Source organism: Polistes canadensis, unplaced genomic scaffold (assembly GCF_001313835.1).
Source record: "Polistes canadensis isolate GaletaPanama2010 unplaced genomic scaffold, ASM131383v1 scaffold_33, whole genome shotgun sequence".
NCBI classification, from domain to species: Eukaryota; Metazoa; Arthropoda; class Insecta; order Hymenoptera; family Vespidae; genus Polistes; species Polistes canadensis.
In genome coordinates, this window is record NW_014569580.1 from 104,978 (window position 1) to 129,671 (window position 24,694).

The window sequence follows — 24,694 nt, forward strand, 5'->3', positions numbered from 1 at the left end:
AAATAAAGAAACAAATCAGATACAATGAACTTCGATATCTTATCTGTATGTATGTATTTCCTTCACTGATTGTTGTTTCATTCTGTGTGCATCTATGCATGTACTAAAATGTACGTGTATCTATAAGGCAATAAAACGCGCGACCTTTGCTATAAACAATAGTCTTAATCAAACAGCAGATTAGAAAATAATTTGACATAATAAAAATATACACATCCTTATATAAGTTCATACATTTATATTTTATTCATTTGAAACGATGCGAATAATTTCGACGTTTAATTTAAACATTTATTCCAGCTCATTGAAAAAAAAAAAATAGTATACATATAGACTCTGAATACATAACAATAAGATATATCAAGAAAAAATCTTTGCCAAGTATTATATCTAATAAGATTTCATTTTTAAAATAGAATTTGTTTCAAAGTAAGTAACATTTCGATATTACGATATGCTATTATTCCACCGCTATTTGCTGCATTATCACTAGTAGTAACATATTTTACATCCAAATCATCCAAAACTTTACACTTCACAAATTTCTGATAATCTACTATACCTCCACCTAAAGCTCGTAATATAGCTTGCGGAGCACACGTATCCCATTTGTAAGTAGAATTTTTTGAAAGTACATAAGCAGCAGCCATGCCTAAAGCAACGTTTAATGATTTATTTCCAGCACCAGCTTGTTCCATTAATATGAAACCTGCCTCTCTAAGCTTAGATTTTAAATCTTCATCTTCAAATCGGCCAACAAGTATCGTTTTACATGTCTCATCTGTATCATTAAGAAAACTCCTACCAATGCTTGAGCAACATAAGCTAATATCAGTGTTAAAATATCCCCAATAACACAAACCGTTCCATCTGCCAAAATAATATCTTTAGAATTTACACGTATTATTTAAAAGAAATAAAAATTCTTCTAAAACGATCTACTCACTTTTGATTCTCACGTAACTTATCAAATGGTTTATTTATGATACCTAACACTGGTAATCCTGTACTTTTAAGGTATACACCTATTAATACTGTAACACAATTTAACCCTTTTATTTTGCTTACATCAGAATTCACGTACTCTCCAGTTGCATCTATAACAATGTTACTAATTGTTTCATCTATATTGCATGTAATGACCATTGTTAATAAATCCCTACCTATTGGATCTATCCATATACCAAGATCTTCTATAGGTAGAGGTAAATGTTTAGGAATATCATGCACGGTATTCACATCTTTCAGTCGAATTTGCTTATGAACTTCTTCCGCAAGAAAACTAGCTGTTTCTGTATCATTACCCATGACTTTAGCTAATAGATTAGTTGTTTCCAAACAAGTGGAACATACTTCCACAACTATTGTTTCTCCAAGTACATTGGTAAACGTATTGTTTTCTTCACCTTGTACAACCTTCGCTAACTCTGAAAACTAACGATTTCTGCAAAACTTTCTATTTACATACTTTTACATAAATCATATATTAATCATAATGGAATAAAAACTAGATAATAATCTTTTAACTTTATCCTATTAAAATATTCACAGATAAAATATCTAGTCGCCTTACCTCTAATGCTATATCATGCTTAATAGTTTCTTGAATCAAAACGTCGGCCAAAGTTTTAAAATCTTTAAAGATTGGATTTTTCTCTGCCTGTGATTTTTCTTGAACCAGAAGATCAAACAATGATTGATTTTGTCTACATATTCTAGCAATATTAGCAGCTTTTTCAGATACTTTTAAAAGAACAATTAACAACTTGCTTCCATTCTCCATAATTTCAAAATTTTGAAGATATATGTGAGATCTATACTAAATAAATATATTCAAATATATCCTGAATGTCAATTAAGAAGAAACACTTCCGTTTGAGTCACCGACAAGACGAAACTGTGCAGTATATATAAACCATAAGTTGCTAAGAATCCTTACAATTTTCGTTTCATAACAATATCTCCTTCCACCGAATTATCGACTTTACAGTACATACAGTACACATGTATGTTAAATACGTTGTTGATGTTGCTATTTGATCACTAACATAATTCAAAATTTCTTTTCCACTTTATCGTGTTGTGTCTCCGAAAGCTACCTACGAATTGATTGATTTTTGTGTACAAATATAGTTTCTCAGCATGACGCTAATGAAAATCAAATGAACTGTAAATTTCATGCATCCTTAATTTTAACTAGTATATTTAATATCAATACAAACGCAATATAAATGAATTATTCTCTAACATGTCATGACGAAATTTATATTTCTTTCTGTTTAACGTGCATCCCCTAATTTTTCAACGAATAATATTCATACAAGATCGAAAGCTCAATGTTCAAATTGAACCTTTTATTCATTAAAACATGACACTTCAAATAAACCTTAATAGTTAAACCTTAGATAAGACAATCAAATATATTTTACCAATGATAATTACAATTGTTATTGATTAAATACTTTAGATTTTGTTAAAATACAAAAATCATATAAGTATATTGAAACCATTATAACTTTGAAATCGAACTTAAAATTGATTGGTTCGATTCTCGAATCGAAATAATAAAGGCATCATTTTTATCCAATAAAAAACGATATGTACTTGTGAATTCAACCAATCAGAACGAACTAGTTTTTTTTATAAGTTATCTCGATATATTATTCTTTTTATAAGTTATTAACAAAAAAACATTATGATATAGATATATATAGACTAAAAATATGTAAAATAATGAAATGACTCGATTATGTATCGTAAGGAAAATGAAAGATTTATCATTGATAATCTAACCTTATATTGAATGCATTCAAATTAATATTTTAACCGTGCACTTATATCAAAATGACGGTAGTGCTTGGTGGAGGTATATCAGGCTTATCAGCTGCATATTATGCACTAAACAATCCGAAAATTAATCCAATAACATTGTTCGAAGCATCTAATCGTTTAGGAGGATGGATACGAAGTCATGAATCATCAAATGGGGTAATATTTGAAAAAGGACCAAGGACCATAAGATGTTTAGGATCAGCTGGAAAAAATACATTAAATTTATTGGAGGATTTACAATTAACTGATAAACTTATCTCTATTAAATTATATCACCCTGGTGCTAAGAATAGAATGATTTATTCGCGTAATAAGTTACACTTATTGCCAAATTCTTTTCTTAGTATAATTAAGACTAATTCTTTATTTAATCGTTCCTTAGTAAGTTTTCTTGCTAAAGACTTGAGAGCACCAATGGTTCGTAAGGATGATGAAAGTATATACAGTTTTGTTGAGAGAAGATTAGGAAAAGATATTGCCGATTATTTTATTAGCCCTATGATTTGCGGAATATGTGCTGGCGATGCGCAGAAGATAAGTGTTAACTTTCTAATGAAATCTTTATTTGAGGCGGAACAAAAACATGGATCTATAGCAAAAGGTTTATTCAAAGAATTTCTTAAAAAGAAAAATGTTAATAAGACAGAATATAGATCAAACTTGGCTAAAGTGGCTGAGACAGAAAAGTGGGTAGTATGCGGTTTAAAAGGAGGACTCGAAGAACTACCACGTTCTCTAAGAAATAATTTACTGACTCGAGGCGTTGATATACAATTAAATAGTTACTGCGAAAAACTCCTTTTTCAATCCGATCATGTTGAATTAACTATTAATGGAAAAGTAAAAAAATGTTCTCAAATTATCTCGAGTCTACCAGCAAAAACACTAGCTAAATTGCTGGAGGAACAACATCCGGATTTAGCAAAAGAATTAAAAGCAATACCTATGGTCACGGTGGCTGTAGTTAATCTTCAATTTGCAGATAATGTGTTGCCTATGGATGCTTTTGGTTTTCTTGTTCCACCAAGAGAAAATCTTCCAATTCTTGGTGTGATATTTGACTCATGTATTTTTCCTAAAGATTCTTCAACGGTATGTAAAAAATAGATAAAATTTTATTTACATTGACATTAGATTTATCAGTAAACACATTTTTAAATTACTTTCTTTTATTGAATATCAAATTAAGAACTTTATTGAAATGTATAAAAACTTGTGTAAAACTTTATCTATATTTATAAATCTATATTAGACTAGAAAATTGTTCAATTCTGTATTTACATGTAAGATATTTAATAACCAGGTACTAACAGTAATGATGGGTGGTGCATGGTTTGAAAAATACTTTGGCAGAAATCCAACAGATGAAAATTTGTTGAATATAGCAATTAAACAAGTTAAAGAAATCCTGAATATTAAAGAAGATCCGGTAACTTTTAACGTGGCCATTCTAAAGGATTGTATTCCCCAACATGTAGTGGGTCACTCACAACGTTTAAATCATATCCGTGATTATATTTCTTCACGTAGAATCCCTCTAGCATTGTGTGGTTCTTCTTATCAAGGTGTCGGAATCAATGACGTTATTCTGTCAGCAAAAGAAGCTGTTTCTGATATTGTGCAACATTTAAATGAACATTAAGATGAAACTGTAATAATTTTGTACAGCATTCTTTCTAGCACTAGTCACGTTGCGAACATCTTACTTTTTTACAAATAAAATAATAAAATAGAAAACATGCATTATTCTATAAGCTAGTTTAAAAAAAGCCTTTAAAAAAGATTTAGTTGTGTAAATAATAAATAAACAAAAATATGATATCTCTAATCAAATAAATAATCAATCAAATTTACAAACAATTTATTACAGCAAATAATAACAATACCTTATACTTTATGTACATGTGCGTTTCTTATGCATTAACTACTTAACGAAATAAAATGTAGAAACATAATATATTTAAAATATTACTAAGAAATAGTATAATAGAATTTAATTTGATTGTTTGGAAAACAATATAAATATTAAAAAGCATAATATATATGCAATTTTACTAAATAATAATACTTTTTTTATTTTTTTAAATTTTACTTTTTTCCCTTGAATAATAACTAAAGAATATCCAGTCTTTGCATGTTTATAGAATGTAAACATAAAAAGCATGGACATGTTTAAGACATGCAAAGTAACATGCAGAAATCAAAAGATAAAAAACATTTGTATTATAAAAATTACTATATGAGCTGCTCGTGTACCAAATTGATTAGCTCTATGAAACCAAAAGTAAAGAGAATTGATAAAGTTGCATACATTGTCATATCATTTACTGTTCAACAGCCATACTAAATTTTAGTATATTTAATGGCATTAAGCTCATTATTAAGAAAATGTATTTTAAATATGAAAAATTATGCATCAACGAAGTGGCACAAAAATTTTAAAAAATTCTACAAGTGAAGTTGATTGCTTTGATCTGTAAATGGCTCATATAATGTTCAATATCACATACTTTTGATACGTAAACTTTTTCCATCTCAAAAAAAACAAATTAAACAAATTTAAAAAAACCAATAATCTACATTTTTAAGCTCATTAACACATTCACTACAAGTGACACACCGATTTCCATTGAGAGCTCAGCGTCACACATTTGTAACGGTAATAAGAATGACAAATAAATTCTGGTCTGTGATAGAAATTTCTTCTCCATGGTGCAGTAGTGAACATGTTAAGAATAATTGCATAAACCAAACAATGTTATAGAAAAACTCAAACATAATCTTGCTATGATACTTATTATGCTTAAGCTTAATAACTTGCAATCTATATGAATTTAAAACTTCTTTTTATATACCCACTGTGGTACTCTCGTTGTTTTAATAAAAAAAAATATAATAGAAAATCACATAGATTGCATAAATGAAATGAAATACCATGAAATACAAAGATAACTCTACTGATTAACAGTACCTGCATATTTAACTTCATCAAATGCTTTTCTTGCTTTCTTTAATTCTTCATTCATCGTTAGGAGATCTTTCACTCTGGCATACTTGCGTGAATCTTTCCTAACTAAATAAACAAAGACATACAGACATGAATACTTTATAATCGAAATATTTTCTTTTATACTCAAAGAAAGAACAAAATAGTATAATTGAAACATACCTAAGAAAACAATATCTTCTACTTGTACGCGTCCAGTACGTCCAATTTCCATAGCTCTGTGAGTCATTTCTGTTATAAATTCAATGACCAGGTCTTCGAGTAGATCAACACTCTCGGTATAAGGATTTTGATCATCACCAAAGCCATACATCATGCAACGAAGTTCTTTTGAAAATAAACGTTTCCTACCTCCTGGTAATGTACCACCGATAGCAATTTCAGCCTCTTCATCTTCGAACTATACACATATTAATGGAATTATGTTAATAGCTTAACTATTATCTAATGGAAGCTTTTAATAATAATTTATAATTGAATTAAGTTGTGTGTGTGTTAAGTTAAAAGTTATTAAAATTTACCTGTTCGAAATTTTCTTCCGCAGACATAACCTCTTTTTATCCTACTTTAATTTATTTCTAAATATTTTATAATCAATTATTATAAATTTATATATATAAATTATATTTAATATTAATTAAATTATAATAAACGCACAGATAGATGAAAGAGAAAATAAATATATTATTGATAGTTATTCACAACTACTATGTTCAAACAAGTAAACACTCTATAATGTACCAATTAACAATAAGTAATGTCGAAATGTTTACCAACCTTATTAATGTTTTAGGGGCCAAATGGAAAGTCCCTAGCACCTAGCAAATTATTTTTTATAATCTTATTACTCTTTATTTTGTTTTAATTTGTTTAATTAAGCAATATTCACGCAAGACACGCCTTCATTTTAAGAATATTTTTATATGAATTTATGTAGCGTGTTCAATTATATTAGGAAATCACTAATTCACTAGGGAAAAATATTATATAAATATTTTATTATAAAACGTATCAAAAAGGTCTTGTACAAAATATATAACAAACTTAACAAAATCTTAAAGAGTAAAAAGGAAGTAGTGACTAGTTTCACGTCTTTGTTTACTGCTCATGAGTACGCGTGTGTCTAGCTCGGTGGTTGGAACGGAAGAGAGCGAATAGCAGCGGTTGTTCAAATGCGTGGTGTTTTTTTTAGTTCTTTTGTTTCGCCACTAGGAGCGTGACGGTAAGAGTGCCGGAGGCGCCAAGCTTTGGCGTGACGGCCACATTTATTATACATATTACGCTATCTATACATTGAAGTAAAAGTGCGCGATGCTTGCACATACTGTGAATTTTAGAGAGTAATTTTGTAACCTAAATAAACAAAACCTAATAAACCATTTCGCGCGCATTTGTTTATGTATTTGAACTCCGTATTGTGTTTTGTTTTTTATTTAATTTAATATTATCTCTTGTGAAAATAATGTCAGATCCAAATAATACGCCGAAAATATCACAAGTAAAAACTTGGAAAGAATATAATCGATTGCAGAAAGAACAGAGAAAGCAATGGAAAGAGGAGAGGTTAATAAAAAAATTAAAAAAAGAAGAGAAGGAAAAGGAAATGGAAAATGAAAATGAGACAAAGAAAGAAAATACTGAAAAGAAAATTAAGATAAATAATACTTCTACGATAACCATTGCAGTACCTGGCTCTATTTTAGATAATGCACAATCTGTTGAATTGAGAACGTATCTTGCGGGACAAATAGCACGTGCAGCATGTATTTACAAAGTTGATGAGATAGTTGTTTTCGATGACAAAGGTGAGATCACTGAAAATGAGAAGAAGAAAGTTAGAGTAGATGATGTTGCGGAAGGGAGAATTTGTTGTTTACAATTAGTCAGAATATTACAATACTTGGAGTGTCCACAGTATCTGAGGAAACACTTCTTCCGTCTGCACAAGGATTTACAGTATGCAGGTTTATTGAATCCTTTAGATGCTCCCCATCATTTCAGACAACAAGATGTATCGCTTTACCGTGAGGGTGTAGTTAGTAATAAACCAGTGAAAACTGGGAAAGGTTCTCTAGTGAATGTAGGACTTCTCAATGATGTTAGAGTGGATAAAGTATTGATGCCTGGATTAAGAGTTACCGTTAAAATACCACCAGATCAACAAAATCCGAAGAAAATGAAAGGAATTATAGTATCTCCGACAGAGCCAAAATTGGAGACAGGAATATATTGGGGATACAATGTTAAATTAGCTAAGAATCTTTCAGAAGTGTTTACAAAATGTTCTTATAAGGAAGGATACGATTTGACTATTGGTACTTCTGATAAAGGAACATCCATTGACAATATATCACCAAAAAGTTTAAAGTATGACCATGCTTTAATAGTTTTTGGAGGATTATCAGGATTAGAAGCTGCACTGGAAGTTGATCCGAAATTGCCAAACGAAGATCCATCATCTGTGTTTCATAAATATTTAAATATATGTCCCCAACAAGGGTCGAGAACTATTAGAACAGAAGAAGCTCTTTTACTTTCTCTTGCAGAACTGAGGACTAAATTACACCCCAAAAATCCTGTACTACCAAATGCTCAATTTGGTAGCTTTGCTGAAGATTAAATAACATTGATGTTTATATTATCATTGTAACAAAATATAATATTCAAAAACATTTCATTAAATTTTTGTTTATAAAATATATTTACAAAATGTTACTAATAACATTTATTTTCCCTATCATATTAATTATTCAATACACAATTAACAGCATGTTTCAAATCTCTTATAACTTTTGCCTGGTCAGTAGCACCAATTACCGCTGTTCCAGATACTATCATATTTGCACCAGCCTAGAAAAATATGAATGTTAGAACCTTATATTATAACTAAAAATCAAATTGAATATATTTCAAGACACCTTTGCGCAAGCTTCTATAGTAGCTGGACCAACTCCGCCATCAACTTCAATATCTAGAGTAGGATAATTCTTTCTAAGCCATGCTACTTTTGGCATCATTGACTCCATAAATTTTTGTCCTCCAAATCCTGGTTCGACTGTCATAACTAATATCATATCAGCTAAATCAACATAATCAACAATTACATCTGCTGGCGTACCTGGTTTAAGTGCTACCCCTACCTTTTGAAAAAACAATTTATCTATCATGCATAAATCAGATATCGCATAAAAAGTATTACAAAACATTTACCTTCATTCCTGCTTCTCTAACTTTCCTACAAACTGATGGAACATCTTTAACTGGTTCTACGTGAAATGTATATTGATTCACACCAGCATCGGCCATTGGTTCGATCCACTAATTGTTATTACAAGAATAACATTATTATACATTCAAGAGATGAATACAAGAAAATGTAACGAATACAAATGAATACCTGTTCCGGATTAGAGACCATCATATGTGTTTCAAAAAATGCATCTTTTATATTACTACGAAGACATTTTACAAGAGGATGGCCAAAAGTAAGGTTAGGAACGAAATGACCATCCATTACATCCAAATGAAGATAATCCGCACCATTATTTAACAAACGTTGCGATTCCTCAGACAATTGTGCTAAATTAGCATTTAAAATTGAAGGTCCGATTTTTGCTGTTAAATTTTTAGCCATCGCGAAGTAAGAAAGCTATTACAAATATTTCAAATTTTTAAAGATCAGGATCTTCAATGTATTTCGAAGTAGATAAAAATCACATTCATTTTGTAAGAGCTTTCAATAACACCTTGTCAAAATTATGTCATTTATTCTGATTTTTTCGTATAAACTTATCTATAGAATTATAGCAATTCTCTATTTAATTTTAAAGATTATAATTACGAGGAAATAATTGACACATATGTAAATATAAGATAAATTTAAATATCGAATAAAAAGAAAAAAATTTGATGAGTAATCGTAGAACATTTATAAGTAATGCGTATGCGCGCCAGTAAAAAGTTTTAACTTATTGGTTAATATGTGCAATGTTGAATCGATCCTTGCGAGGTATCGATAATGCTCCGAGACAAAAGTACTAAAGACTTTCCGTTGGTTTCTACAAGAAATATAGAAATTTTTTTTTATAGATATTGGTGTGCTTTCATGATAATATTAAGTGCAGACCAAAGCTCATGCTGCCGGTATATACTGTTGGTTAATGTAATCTGCCGGTGTGAAGTTTTATGTGTTGTGTATTATTTAACAAAGATTCTGTTAAATAAATAAGAAATTTAATTATAATTCAAAACAATGAAATATATTTTAGTGACTGGTGGTGTTATTAGTGGTGTAGGAAAGGGTGTTATAGCCAGTTCTTTTGGCACAATATTGAAACATTGCGGTATTCAAGTGACTTCTATCAAAATAGATCCATACATAAATATAGATGCTGGTACTTTTTCACCGTACGAGCATGGTAAAAAAAATAAAACAAGCTAACTTTATTTTTATTTTTTGTTCATTTTTTCCTTCATATCTTTGCGACATTCATTGATAGATTCTTTATTTGCATAAGTTCTATTAAGCAGGAAACATGTGGACTGTTAGTAGCCATATTGTATTATTCTACCCGCCTTCGTTCCCATGACCACGTGCTTTTTCTTTAAACTTGTTTTTTTTTTAAATGTCCAACTAATTTCCTTTACCGCGCTAATTCCACTAATTTAACGCACTGCATTTAAATTACGATAAACTTAAAGGATTGTATCAATAGTTTGATTTTTTTCTATTTTATTTTATCTTCTTTGTTAATTTTTAATGTATGATGCATTTAGTCATTTTGATGTTTACTTTATTTTAATTATTTTTAATTACTCGATCGGGTATTTTATCAGTTTCGTTGAAATATATTTAAATATAATAGAGAGAACGTTGTGGATGTTTAAATTATTTAAGATATTAATCTAAATGTTCTTTTTTCTTTATTTAAAGTTCTATTTGAATGATGTTTATAGAGTAATATTTCTTGCTTCTCTTTGGCTTTCTTCAATTTAATTTTCTTGAGATTGTTTCGAACAGAGACTTGTTTATTGATTTTTATTACGAATACCAGTTATTCTTCCATTGTTTTACCATAGGTGTCCTATGTCAAGCGTTATTACCGAGAATAAAACTAATGTGTGCAATGATGTTTCATTTATAGGAGAAGTTTATGTGCTTGACGATGGTGGAGAGGTAGATCTAGATTTGGGAAATTATGAACGTTTCTTAGACATTATATTGCACAAGGAAAATAATATTACTACGGGAAAAATTTATCAACATGTTATTACCAAAGAAAGAAAAGGCGATTATTTGGGCAAGACAGTACAAGGTATAAAAAGAAATTCTTATCATTTTGTGTGTAGGATAAATTAAATAAGCTTATAAATAATGTAAAATTTTCTTTGTAGTTGTTCCACACATTACTGATGCTATTCAAGAATGGGTTCAAGAAGTTGCCAATAAATCAGTATCGGAAGATGGTGATAAACCAGATGTAATAAATATTTATGAAACATTTATCTTAAGTACCTGATTTAGTATTTAATACATGATAACATTTTAGAATCTTTTTATAATTTTAGGTCTGTATCGTTGAATTGGGTGGAACAATTGGAGATATCGAAGGGATGCCATTTGTAGAAGCTTTTAGGCAATTTCAATTCAAAGTTAAAAGGGAAAACTTTTGTTGCGCTCATGTTTCCTTAGTTCCACAGGTACATAAGAACTTGATTTAAAATTATTTTCTTTTTTTGATTATAGTACAAGTCCTTGAACTTGCGCCAAAATACCAAGTAGTATTATTTTTGGATTAGTAATGACGTAAATGATTTTGATATAACAATAAATGAGTTAATATTTAATTAAAAATGTATAGATTAATAGAATGTTATTCATTTTAGCCACAATGTACTGGAGAATCAAAGACTAAACCAACTCAGTCGAGTGTAAGAGAATTGCGTGGTCTAGGATTATCTCCTGATCTAATAGTTTGTCGATCTGAAAAGCCAATAGGCAACGCAATCAAAGACAAGATCTCAAGTTTTTGTCATGTACAGCCAGATCAAGTAATCATTTCGTCTTCTTCTTCTTTTTAATAAATATATTAACTGTAAGTATATATATATATATAGAAATTTAAAAGATAACTGAAATAATTTTTTGACAGGTTATTACTATCCATGATTTGTCATCTATTTATCGCGTACCTCTTCTTATGGAAAATCAAGGTGTTATAGAATTCCTTAGCGATAGATTACAATTAAATATTTTGCCACGTCCACGTTATTTTATGCGTAAGTGGAAAGACTTGGCTGATCGAATTGATCATCTAAGAAAAGATGTTAATATTGCTTTAGTAGGCAAATATACCAAATTAGAAGATTCATATGCCTCTGTTATAAAAGCATTACAACATGCTTCTGTGCAAGTTGGCTATCGTTTAAATTTAACGGTAAAGTATTTTTTGTTGTCACGTGCTGTTTTTGTCACATATGTTTTTCTAAATAAATAATTATTTTAGTTTATAGAAGCTGCTAATCTAGAAAACTCCACCAAATTAGATAATCCTGTTTTATATCATGAAACTTGGCAAAAGCTTTGCAAAAGCAAGTAAGATTAAAATTGTTTATCATGTGTTTCTGTTAAAATATATAAGAATATAATACAAAATATCATATAATACTTTAACTTAACAGTGGTGTGGTAGTTCCTGGTGGTTTTGGTAAAAGAGGCACAGAAGGAAAAATAGAAGCATGTAAATGGTGCAGAACAAATGATGTACCATTTTTAGGAATTTGCTTGGGATTGCAAGTCGCAGTTATAGAATTTGCAAGAAATGTTCTAGATATTCCAACGGCTAATAGTACAGAAATTGACGCAAACACAACTGATCCATTTATAATAGACATGCCAGAGCATAATCCAGGTCAGATGGGTGGAACTATGAGACTTGGAAAAAGAACTACTTATTTTAAACTTGGTGAAAATTCTATTTTAAGTAAGTTCAAATTTATCATTATGATTAACTTATTCTTAACTTATTCTTCATTTCATCATATTTATATAATTTAATAGAACAATTGTATGGAAACAAAGATTATATTGAAGAAAGACATAGACATAGGTACGAAGTAAATCCACAATACATTAAAATATTAGAAGATGCTGGATTAACATTTGTGGGTAAGTTTATCTAAATAATCATTATCGAATCATTAATAACTCTTACTATATTTTGTACCTCATTTAAATACTTAACAAATATCAATTTCATATATTAGGTAGAGATGAAAATAATGATCGTATGGAGATATTAGAATTATACGAAAAGAGTTATTATGTTGCTACTCAGTTTCACCCAGAATATTTATCCAGGCCTTTAAAACCATCGCCTCCTTTCTTAGGATTAATTTTAGCCAGTATTGGTAAATTAAAACATTATTTAGCAAAAGGATGTAAATTATCGCCACGTGAACTCAGTGATAACGAATCTGGTAATACTTCATCTTTTTGTATAGCATACATTTATGTATATGTTTTACTATATTGCACTATTTTTATTTTCTCTTCTTTTTATTTGTTTAGATTCGGAATATCTACTTGATATGACAAAATTACAATCATCATCCGAGACAAGTAACAGTGTTGTTTCTAGTATTAATGATTAATTCACATATAATATACATTTTTGAATATATGTTTATATATTTTTAGTAAATGTTTTAAAAATATGTATTATATACTATATTTTAAATGAATAAGGTACTTAATATTCACTGTGAAATTGAAAGGTTATAGTACATAGCACATTTTTTTTGTAAATTTTACATTTGCATAGAAAGTTTTTCCCTTATTGCTGGCACTTTACTTGCCTGCATACAAATATATAAAAAAAAATATTTTCTTTTGCACTTCCATTTGTGTCGATAGATTATATACAAAAATGATTTAAAAATAGAGAGCGGTCTCCTTATATATTAATTTTATAATTTAATACTCTTGTTTAACAAGTATAAAAAGATTTATATTATTTTTGTACCGACATAAATTTTTTTCTACTACATGTGTATCATCAGTTGACTGATAAATATTTTATTAAATTTATTATTACGAGCGTTTGTAAGTAATATAAAAGACAAATATATTATAAAAAAAAAGTTTCTTTTATTTATTTTATATTAAGCTTTTAAAACTATACATATATCTATGTAAAACAATTTAAAGGGAAAAAAGTACGAATAAAATTTGTTATTTGTCGATACTCTCTTTTTGCGGTATGTTCGCCTTTATTTGACAATAAATGCCATGTTCTAATTACAATTTATCAAATACAGTTTAATGATAAAAATAATCAAAGTTGCTCATATAAAAATGTCATATGTACATACATTTCCATCGTAATACTTGAGTATATTAAGAATAGTATACTAAGTTAATTATTAAGTTATCATTGTGGATTTATATTTCTTAAGTTACTAAACTAAAAATGTGTAAAAATATAATTAACGAATAAAAATAAAACAAAATTAAAATTAAAATTAAAAATAAAATTAAAAACAAAAAAAAATGCACTTTGGACGGTAAAGATTACAACTAATACTGTGAGTTAGTATTAAAAGAAATAGAGATGCGTAACTAATAAAATGGCTTTTGTACATTGACAAAAACGTTTGAATCGTACGAAAAATTAAAAAATTAGATATTTACTGGCATAACAAAATTAACACAAAATACTTTAATAACGACGTCTCCGAGAGTTAGTTTCCAAATTAATATAAAAGTTACGATATATAAAAATTGAAAAATAAAATCTGGATCAATAATATTGAACTATTTCTGCTATTTGACTTGGATTAATAATTAAAAATTATATTTTTCGACTAATTATAATGCCAGATGTACAGTTAATAAATATTCATATATCTATAATTACAGTATAAATACTTATAAGTCATACAAGTATTTATATGAAATAATTGAGCCATTAATAACTTTAGAAAATAATCATATTTTCACAATTAAAAAGAAATATGGCTCGTTCTTCCCTGCGCTAATGAGATTTTCTCAGGTAGTTTTACGTTTTATTGATCAAGGCAATTATTTCTACTTCTATTATTTTCTGAGCTCGTTGAAACGAAAATTCTTTGTCAATAACATTAATAATAGAGATTATATTAATGTTTTCGTTGATTTATCTTATAACTGTATGAAGTGGTAGACAGCCATTTCTACTATATATCAAATACTTAGCATTAACTTTATAATTACATGGGAATAGAGAAACAAAGTACAAATCTCGAACTCTCATCTCGCTATGTATACTTTTTTTCTCTTAATAATGTATCCAAAGATAAACGTGCACTTGTTAATTATATTATTTCTATATAGAATTTATATAAACCATTCTTTTTTCTTTTGAACTTGATGACCGGTTGTGGAATGTACAACCGCTGAATCTGGATCTAATGCAATTTCCGCACCTTTGTCTTCTTGAGTCAAATATTCACCTTTATGCCTCGACATGTATCTTCCTATAAGTACTGCCATAATTACTAGAGCTATGATAATGACAGCTAATACACTTCCTAAAATTGCAGTATCCGTTTCATTATAAGCCGCTCTAACTTTGTTTTCATCTACATCAGGTGGCGGTCGTGTTTCAACAATATTTGGTGGATGCGTTATTGGCTCTACTCCGCAATAGTCTTCTGTAATCGGTGTATTACTTAAAGATCTAACATTTCCTGGACCATTCTCTTGAAATAGTAACTTTAAAGGATATATGTCATCAAATTCGACTCTAGATATACAACCTGCAAATCCTTCAGTCATAGATTCATTTTTACCTATATACATATATTGAATATTATTGAATTGAGCATCGGCCGAAGTTTTAATATCAAAATGAAATTCTTTTGGTTCATAATTATCAACTTTCAAAACGAGAACTGATCCAGAATTTTTTCTACTTAATCTAACGTCATGATACTGGCCCAAACCAAAATGTTTCGACGGAAATATAACTTCTTGTCGTTCGAAACCGAAATCAAAGACTACGCGTAAATGACCACTGTTAGAAACCATAATCGTCATATATTCTCCTGAAATATTCGAGAATAAACCAAGTAGGAACCCTTTGGGATTAGTCGTTGTAAAACCAACTCTAATTTTTTCGGAAATTGTAGAACGCCAACTGCCCATAAAGTCGTATTTTATCATTGAGTTTGAACGCATGTTAACGCCAATTTCTGAAACACACACGTAGAAAAAACAAACAAATATTAATAAAAAAGACAAAAAAAAAATCAATATATGTATATGTGTATAAAATTTATTGAAATTTACCATCCGCACAAATTGGTCCTTTGAATGCAGTCCAACGACAGTCACACCAATATCCATTGTACTTTTCGTGACATGTACCATTGTTAAGACACGGATTACTCTCACATCGTCCTACGCAATCTTCACTAACACCATACAGTCCACGTCTTGCATAACTTCTAATATCTTGTAATTGTCCATTTAAAAGTAAAGCTCTTATACAGCCTACAAAGCCATCTCTATAATCAACAGTTGCCCCAATTACCAAATCCGAAGTAAGATGAAGCGCCCGCACTGGTCCAGGAGGTTCCCTAACTTCGTTCTTCAAAGCTCCATCAATAACTATTCTAGCTTCTTTACGATTTCTTTCGACGGAAACGGAATGCCATCGATTGTCAGCTAATTTATAAGATGTGTCAACACTTACAGCAAGTGGTCCACCACCTGCTTGATATTGAAAATGTATCTGGTTTCCACCGTTTATAGAAACTTTGATATAATCTGTAGGACCCTTGCTATGAATAATTACAGCATTTTCAATAGTCGTCTTGAATTCGAAATAGATATCCCCACTATGGCCAATATCAAAAGTAGGTAGATTAATGGTAGCATCAACAATGCGGAACGTTACTACATTCTGGAATAAATCTATAACAAAAATAATAATACAGAATTATGACAAGTTAAAGAGTTCACATTTATAATTAATATTATAGCAATATACGGATATCAAATATGTTAAACAACATGATAAACTAGCTTATTATAGCTGTGTATAATAAATTATGCACAGTAGAAAGACGCAAATACGTCAAAGAGCTTATATGCGTAAATTAATACTGATCATAATTATTTCTAATCCATTCTAGCTATCCTAACTCTTACCTGATCCTACTTTAATAGAATACCAAGGTAACTCAGATCCTTATAAACAATTGAAAATGAATTAACTAAAATTATAAAAGAAACATATAAGAAGATGAGATATAATTTTTACGTACCATCTCCTTCACAAATAAGTGATCCCAAGGTATATTTGCCTTCTTTTTCATCCAAGGGTGTACCAGTATCTCCGAAACGTAATTGTTTCACAGGAAGATATTCCTTCTCTGTAATATCACCGCTATCTTCGAGTCTACCTTCTAAGTCAGCATCACAGTTACACCATTTATTCGGATCCGCACAATTTCCAAGTATTCCACATTCGCATTTACGTGAACCAGGTAAAGCGCCACCCCAATAATCCATTTTTTGATTTTGCCTGCTTACCCACCACGAATTTGGTTTAAAGTACTCATTCTGTGGAACTATAAATAATAATTAATATGAATAATGTTAAGAGTTTGAGAAAATAGAATAATTAATGAAATAATTGATGTTTACCTGGTGAATTAAACAATTTCGAGTGTTTACATTCGTATTTTATTCTTTGACTACATCTCGTTGATCGATTTAAGAAAGCTTCTATTTGATCAAGATCGGCATCGTAATTGATATCTTGAATAAAACTGCCTGGTTCTTCAAATCCATCAACAGGCGTTGGGTATTCGTTACTATGCCTTAGAACTGTCATTACTCGTCCATCGGCAAAAAATTCACAAGTTACTGGAAAAGGTGCTAATGATCCACTTCCGTCAACGTCAATTTTAATTTCTGCTCTTTGATTTACTGAATTCATATTTTTATATGCTTCGCAAGATAAGGGATATAGTGCTGATTAAAAAAAGAGATAATATATAATTTTATTATATTTATAATATTAAGTAATAATACAAATAATTATTGATTTACTATAGGATACTTACAAGTGTGACAAACAGCTCCTGAGTAACCAGTATGAGTACAATCGCAAAAGAATTCATCTGAATTTTGACTGCATATACCAGAATGTTTACAAGGATTAGGATTACAACGATCAACCATTTGACAAGCATCAAAAACAACTTCATTTTTACAGCAGTATTCTTCTTCTTTCCAATCAGTTGGTATTTTATAATTTCCATCAATACTTATCATTCTCATACATCCAACAAACCCACGATTACTTTCTTCTCCTGTCATACCACCAACCCAATATATTGGTCCAGTTACCATTTCCAAAAGACGTTTAGTTCTCATAGGTCTATCATCAACATTTAATATAAGAGTATTTTGTGCTATTGTTAAAATCACTTGATGCCACTTTCCATCATTAAATTTTCCTTCAAAATTATCTAAAATTACTTTCGCACTTTTTGACGTTTCGATTTCGACTTTCAATTTGCCTTGTTCTAAGAATAGCTGAAAATATTGAAAATTATTAACTATAGTATCTTCTTTATGAATCAACACGTATTATATATTAATAAATATTTAATATGCTAACTTTAACGTATCCTGGAGATGTAAATTTATGATAAAGGATTATTCCTCGATCTTCGTAACTTCGAAATCCAAGTGAAACGTTCAACGATTGAATTCCTTCATAACCTTTGAGCCGTGCATAAGATCCAGGTGTTAAAAAGGATATAGGAATGACAGGAGGTTCAGGACAATTGTAAAGCGCATGGACCTTGTGATATCTTAAATTTTCTCCTGTATATTCAGTTTCTTTTAAATCATGAATAATATTGGTAGTATTCAAATAAAAGTTTTCTATACATCCTGTGAAATTTTGGCCTATTACTAAACCTTCTTGCTTGTTAGGTACTCCACCTATATAAAGCTGTGAAAGTAGAATAAAAATGATTATTAATATTGTGTATGCTTTTACACATACAATTTATTTATACACATCAAACTTACCGCTCTGTTTAAATCTAGACGATGAAATTCTCCTTTGACTCTTTCTTTTATTAATACCCTATCGACGGAGAAAGAAATATTTTTTCTATTTCTTGATATAACAACATCATGCCACATGTTATCATCCAAAAGACTTCCTACTGATAAACTTGTCATAACACCAGATCCAAGATCTATATTCAATAACATTCTGTTGTCGCGTAGTTGCAATGCAATGAAATCTCCTTGCGTACCACGCGAATACATTAATATACCATCTGCAAAGTTAGTTTTAAAACGAAAACGTATAGAGTGTCTATCGGTTTCAATCGGTTCTCTCAACAGATCTAAACGAACCAGAGATGATCCATTAAACGATAATACATCAGATTCTGTAAATATGAAGTAAAGTTATTGCAGCTGCATATATCACATATTGCGTTTATATATTATTTTGTAATTTAATATTTACCATAGTCACATCCATATAATTCAAGTCTTAATGATATTCTATCTCGCCATCTGGTTGGATTTATTCTTATCCATTGTGCTATTATTGGAACTTCAAATTTATTAAGTTTGATGGTATCTCCATTTGTATTTCCTTTGAACATCTATAAAAATATATTATAATTTTAATCAAATTATCATATTGATAAATAAATTTATGTATTGTTTATATTTTGTATAAAATGAAGGAACAATAAAAATAAAATATTACTATACTAAAATTATGCATAATATTAAATCAAATTTGACTTATGCAATAATCATATTCATAAACGATTAAAATAATAATGAGCAGATAAGAAACATGCATGTAAATATTGTTAGTATTGTTAGGATACCAGTTGTTAATTAAAGCATTCAAGCGCAATGAAAAACTCCAGAGACTTAAAGATTATAAATAATGATTTTTATTAAAAAAAAATTAAAGTTTCTTAAAAATTATTTATATTATTTATTGAATAATTAAAAGATCTACAGGAATGTATTGATAAAATAAAAATCATGTATTGGAATACGTTTTATCAATCCAAAAATGTTAATCAAACCCTACAGAAAAACAAATATGTGGGTACTGTATTAAAAAAAAAAAAAAAAAAAAAAAAAAAAAAAAAATCTCGACTTTTAGTTTTTTTTTTTGGTTTAATCCAATACCTCATCTACACCATCTTGACCTTCATAACTAGTCCAGGCTTGACCATCGTCAGAATATTGGACAATATATTCTGTCACATATTCATTAGTATGAGCGCGACCCCGTGTCGCAACGCTGCGTATCTCGTACCTGTCGCTCAGTTCCACAGTAAGATGTTGATCATAACTGCTAAGTTCTGGTGACCACGCAGAATCCCCTGTAAAGCCCAGCCCCGTGTCCGGATGTAAAAGTAGAGTGAAAGCAAAGCAGATCAATGATATATGACACGTGTGATAATGAAGATTATATCGACAATCAAAATATACAATTATTTTTAACAATAATGATAATGAGTGTATATTTTCATAGTACTCTTTGTTCATAATATATTATATCATTTATTAAATGATAGTAGTGCGATGCAAACTATAGAAATAGAATTGCATTATTAATTACAAATAGTATAGCAGACAATACTGTGAATATATCAAAATTGTAGTAGAATTATCCGCTTGTTACAGCAATTATATTTCTATGAGAATCGTATTGAATTCTTACCATCAATTTCCAAATATATAATTATTTAATTGTGATATTATGATGCATGTGATGAACATTAATTAGATGTTATGAACCGATAAGCAGCATGCAAATATAAATTATTAGGGCATGCATTGAGAACCTACCTTTGCATTTATATAGCGGAATATTGTGAATTGTTTTTATTACATTATTTTATCAATAATATTAGTAAGAAATTACAGATTAATTTGAAGTTAATTATCTACAATCTAGTTAAATTCCAATGTTATTTTAATGGTTCTGTATTAAGCAATGCGCATGCTAATTTTCTACATTAAATATAAATAATTATATTTCATTTTATATTAAAAGCAAAAGAAAATAAAGAGGCTTTTCAGGGAATGAGTAACTTACCTTGATATTACCAGATTCTTCTTTAAAATCCACATAATCAAGACCATTGGTACCATAGCTGATACCATATTCCATAACATACTCATTCTTATGAGCTCGTCCCTGGGTTGCCACAGCCGTGATATTCATTACTTGACCCAGGTCAATAGTCAGGTATTGGCCAAAGTCTGAGCTGCTAGCCGTCCATGCGTTTCCGCCTATGCCACAACATGTATGCATGCATGCAACTCAAAGTGTACTTAAAAATGCATTATATCTAATAGAGGTAAATAGGTACTTGAAAGCTAGAATTTAACTGTCCTTAAATCAATACTTTTTGAATATGTAAAGCATATCAAAAATAAACTTTAAATATAAGCAATGTATTTGCCTATATATTAAAGTATTTTAACATAAAAAAATTATCTACTTACAAATATTTACACTATGAATATCAAAACTATATTGTGATGTAATTTCTTTTTTAGTTTATGTATATATAAATTAAATTAAAATTAAATATATATGTATGTGTAAGTTGTAATACATCATATAAGTTAAAGTTTTCATATCTTTAACTTAAGTAGGTTAATAGTCATTAACAAGATTATGTCAGATGTGTATTGATATGGTATCTCCACTAATCAATAAACTTTCTTCAATATCTTTTAATGAATTTCAGCAGAAATGAATACCTTTACATTCAAAAGCGAACATTCTTTGAAGGAGAGTTATAAAATTACATGAATTATTTTATATAAATTTATTTTCTCATAGAACAAAAATTATTTACATCGAACAATACCATTGTATAGGCTTGCCAAAGATGTTTAAGGTTTTTCATTTTTATTAAAGTATTTTTTTACATACTGTTCATCTTCTGAATGCATTGGTATAGCATTCGCTACAAGTTCATTATAATCTAACAGTTTGAACATTTTATTTTGTGACTTAGGTGCTGTTTCATCTTCTTGCAAAGCTACGGCAACACAATGCTCTGAGTCTAATAATGATTCTTCGAATAACCAATTTTGTATATCACCTTTCCAATGTAGCACGGTATCGCATACCAATTTACCAGGAATTAATTTAGAATTAGTTTTAAAATCGATTGTTCTAAGATCTATAACTATTCCTATTCCCAAAGCTTTAACAAAACTTTCTTTTAAAGCCCAGTGTCTACAGAACATAGCAATTTGTTCAGCTTCCATGCAAGTCTCATTACCTTTGATTTCTTCCCATTCAGAAGATGAAAAGTTTCTATTCATAATACGAAAAAATTCAGACAATTGCTTACCGCCTGTATATTCTAATTTCATAATATCTACACCTAATAATACATTTCTAACTTCACCAGCTAACACGCTGTAACATCCCTGATGTGAAACATTAAAGCTAATATTTATTCCAGAGTTATTTAAAATAGGCTTGTTATTGTTATCCCTTGTAAATGCTATTTTATCGTATGGAATATGTGTATACTCATTGACAAACTTTCTCATTAATAATCTACCTACAAGAGAAGCCCTAACATCTTTTCGAAATACAAATCTATCTAATCTTTCCTTCTCTTCTAGTTGTACACAAGAAATTGCATGTGAAAACTCTTTTTCACTTGGATTCCATTCTTTCCAATTAAATGCCCAGCGAACACTCTGACTCATTTTATCGATATTGATATTATATCTTTTCATTAAATTAAATTTTTATCAAATTTATAATATTTATACATATATGTATTCTACTTTATACGTGTGGCCTTATTACTGTTCTTTGTTAGTATCCACCTGAAGCAAATATATAAATTACTTGGAATCTTAATATTATATATTTTTCTTAAGTTACAATTAAATAATTTGTGTGTATTTAAATAAATAAAACTTTGAAGTACTAATAAAAGGTGTCCTGTAAATGGTGGGACAAACGTGTAGGGGTTGAATCTATATAAGAATATAAGTTTTTGTTTTCGAAAAGAATATGTTTGAAAATTTGTTGAGCACTTGTGCATTTGATTCAGTTTTAGGTCGACTGATTTCGCTATCTTACTCTCAGATATTTCGGAGAGCATTTTTGTGCTTCTTAATATGTTTACAGACATTGTCAGTATGATGATATTTGTTGTATCGGTTCTATTCTTATGCTTATCGAACAAGGCAAAATTTTTAAACTTAGTTTTTTTTTTATATAAAAACACCTCTTACTCGCTTGTACTACTGGTTACAGGACACTTTATATACGAATCAGAATAAAGTACAAATATCTCATAATTGAGTGTGGGTGTTTCAAAGATGTACTTAATTTGGGCGTGCCTTAGGAATTTACTCATTAATACTTTTCTCAGATACAAGAACATAATAGAGATGTCACCAACAGATAAAAGCAATTATAGTGTGCAACAGAAGATAGCAAGATAGATTTAACTAATAATAGCTAGGCAAGCAAGAAGCTAATATACTTTATGCAGTATACAAATATTGAGATCATTTTGTAGAAGAAATAATACATAAACTCACACCATTTAATGAAAGCTTAAGATATAGAAGGAATCATAAAAATATACACTTGTATAAAATAAGTCAATGGAATCATACCATTAAGTCTTGCATTTTTAGCTCCTCTCTCCGGTAAAGATGTAGTTGCTGTTAAATGGGCTTTATCCAAAAGAGGCACATTACATTCGTAGTCATCTAAAAACCAAAGATAATCGACATTAACAAGAGATTACTCATAAAGATTAATCATTCCAATTACATCACAATGTAATATTCGCATTTATTTATTGATACTAGGTTAGTTATTGTAAGATTACTTCGAAAAATGTTACAATGACGTTTTAAAGTCTCATAAATAATGATGATTTAGGTATTCTTGATAATTCGTTTATAAATGAGTATAATAAAATAAACAACATATCTGGTACACGCTTGCGCGAATCCTTTGACCATAGCCTATTTAAAATAACATAGTATTAAATGATTAGAAATTTGTAATCAGACATATGTAAATATCATAATTCAAAGATTTCATTTTATATTAATCATTTATTTAGATTAAAGGAAAGATGAAAGATTTTATTTGTTGAAGAGTACTGTCATAAAGTAAACTCGAACGCCATGTTCAAGTGGGCTTGGTCGTAGCAATCACGCTTGAAACATGTCGCGCGCTAGGTCATTTAATCAACGATTGTTACTTACATGCATTTGTTAATGAATTAACCGCAAGAGCGAAGACGAACACAAAACACTTGAAAGTGTTCATCCTATCATTGCCCTATTAAAAAAATGAATCAAGGAACGTAAGAAACCGTGCTTACGTTAAACAGCACGCTATCTTAACCGCTTCAAAACTGTTACTATACTTTTATCAAATTCCCACCCGTTACGAGAGACTCAGTCAATCGCTGTTACTACACTACTACTACTACACTACACTTCTTCGACAAACAACGTGCACTCTGTGTCATATATAGGCGTTACGTGATTTCACTTGTAAGAAGCTAATGACGACACCACGCGTGTATGAGTAACTTATTATACGTGGGCACGATACGATATATCGAATTACAACTATCCTCGTATCGATAATCGTTTTTATCGGCTATAGTATCACTTGATTGTATGATTAATATAGTTTTCTTTTTGTTACAGGTGATCGTCGTGGGATTTAAGAACAAATCTTGAAAATTTTCTTCTATTTGAACGCCTCAAATGATTAATTTTTTAACTAG

General features: G+C 29.4%; 7 protein-coding genes across 12 annotated transcripts; 3 read left to right on the forward strand and 4 right to left on the reverse strand.

The window, feature by feature from the left end:
* Positions 1-221: 221 nt before the first annotated feature.
* Positions 222-2,216, reverse strand: LOC106784339 (inositol polyphosphate 1-phosphatase). Of its 2 annotated transcripts, none has more exons than XM_014743760.1 (4): positions 1,574-2,216; positions 1,164-1,434; positions 947-1,097; positions 222-885 (listed from the first exon to the last, which is right to left on the reverse strand). In XM_014743760.1, the coding sequence occupies exons 1-4, from the start codon at positions 1,781-1,783 to the stop codon at positions 408-410; spliced, it is 1,110 nt and encodes a 369-aa protein (XP_014599246.1). In that variant the 5' UTR covers positions 1,784-2,216; the 3' UTR covers positions 222-407. The 2 variants fall into 2 exon arrangements, with proteins under 2 accessions (XP_014599246.1, XP_014599247.1); XM_014743761.1 differs by having other exon boundaries at positions 227-870; positions 1,574-2,199.
* Positions 2,217-2,710: 494 nt separating this feature from the next.
* On the forward strand, positions 2,711-4,682 carry LOC106784327 (protoporphyrinogen oxidase). 2 transcript variants are annotated; one of them, XM_014743739.1, is made up of 3 exons: positions 2,712-3,139; positions 3,215-3,924; positions 4,136-4,682. In XM_014743739.1, exons 1-3 carry the CDS (start codon positions 2,845-2,847, stop codon positions 4,472-4,474), a joined length of 1,344 nt encoding a protein of 447 aa, XP_014599225.1. In that variant the 5' UTR covers positions 2,712-2,844; the 3' UTR covers positions 4,475-4,682. The 2 variants fall into 2 exon arrangements, with proteins under 2 accessions (XP_014599224.1, XP_014599225.1); XM_014743738.1 differs by having other exon boundaries at positions 2,711-3,924.
* Positions 3,931-6,569, reverse strand: LOC106784329 (transcription initiation factor TFIID subunit 13). 2 transcript variants are annotated; one of them, XM_014743741.1, is made up of 4 exons: positions 6,361-6,569; positions 6,002-6,239; positions 5,804-5,905; positions 3,931-4,420 (listed from the first exon to the last, which is right to left on the reverse strand). In XM_014743741.1, exons 1-4 carry the CDS (start codon positions 6,385-6,387, stop codon positions 4,416-4,418), a joined length of 372 nt encoding a protein of 123 aa, XP_014599227.1. In that variant the 5' UTR covers positions 6,388-6,569; the 3' UTR covers positions 3,931-4,415. The 2 variants fall into 2 exon arrangements, with proteins under 2 accessions (XP_014599227.1, XP_014599226.1); XM_014743740.1 differs by lacking the exon at positions 3,931-4,420 and having other exon boundaries at positions 4,914-5,905; positions 6,361-6,417; positions 6,497-6,558.
* A 571-nt stretch (positions 6,570-7,140) lies between these two features.
* On the forward strand, positions 7,141-8,550 carry LOC106784330 (putative methyltransferase C9orf114 homolog). Its single transcript, XM_014743742.1, has one exon. The coding sequence runs from the start codon at positions 7,302-7,304 to the stop codon at positions 8,457-8,459; it is 1,158 nt and encodes a 385-aa protein (XP_014599228.1). The 5' UTR covers positions 7,141-7,301; the 3' UTR covers positions 8,460-8,550.
* LOC106784331 (ribulose-phosphate 3-epimerase) lies at positions 8,517-9,781 on the reverse strand. Its single transcript, XM_014743744.1, has 4 exons — positions 9,237-9,781; positions 9,050-9,157; positions 8,758-8,979; positions 8,517-8,689 (listed from the first exon to the last, which is right to left on the reverse strand). The coding sequence occupies exons 1-4, from the start codon at positions 9,471-9,473 to the stop codon at positions 8,582-8,584; spliced, it is 675 nt and encodes a 224-aa protein (XP_014599230.1). The 5' UTR covers positions 9,474-9,781; the 3' UTR covers positions 8,517-8,581.
* Positions 9,782-9,941: 160 nt separating this feature from the next.
* On the forward strand, positions 9,942-13,837 carry LOC106784356 (CTP synthase 1). Its single transcript, XM_014743795.1, has 11 exons — positions 9,942-10,257; positions 10,984-11,154; positions 11,234-11,319; positions 11,408-11,539; positions 11,726-11,890; positions 11,992-12,276; positions 12,346-12,434; positions 12,521-12,822; positions 12,900-13,007; positions 13,106-13,318; positions 13,410-13,837. Exons 1-11 carry the CDS (start codon positions 10,092-10,094, stop codon positions 13,490-13,492), a joined length of 1,800 nt encoding a protein of 599 aa, XP_014599281.1. The 5' UTR covers positions 9,942-10,091; the 3' UTR covers positions 13,493-13,837.
* A 231-nt stretch (positions 13,838-14,068) lies between these two features.
* Positions 14,069-24,624, reverse strand: LOC106784319 (neurexin-4). Of its 3 annotated transcripts, none has more exons than XM_014743718.1 (11): positions 24,162-24,624; positions 23,559-23,654; positions 20,989-21,185; positions 19,384-19,525; positions 18,933-19,303; positions 18,514-18,852; positions 17,954-18,428; positions 17,532-17,861; positions 17,150-17,455; positions 16,170-16,796; positions 14,069-16,072 (listed from the first exon to the last, which is right to left on the reverse strand). In XM_014743718.1, exons 1-11 carry the CDS (start codon positions 24,223-24,225, stop codon positions 15,216-15,218), a joined length of 3,804 nt encoding a protein of 1,267 aa, XP_014599204.1. In that variant the 5' UTR covers positions 24,226-24,624; the 3' UTR covers positions 14,069-15,215. The 3 variants fall into 3 exon arrangements, with proteins under 3 accessions (XP_014599204.1, XP_014599203.1, XP_014599205.1); XM_014743717.1 differs by lacking the exon at positions 20,989-21,185 and adding an exon at positions 20,073-20,269 and having other exon boundaries at positions 24,162-24,621; XM_014743719.1 differs by lacking the exons at positions 20,989-21,185; positions 24,162-24,624 and having other exon boundaries at positions 23,559-23,648.
* Positions 24,625-24,694: the final 70 nt, after the last annotated feature.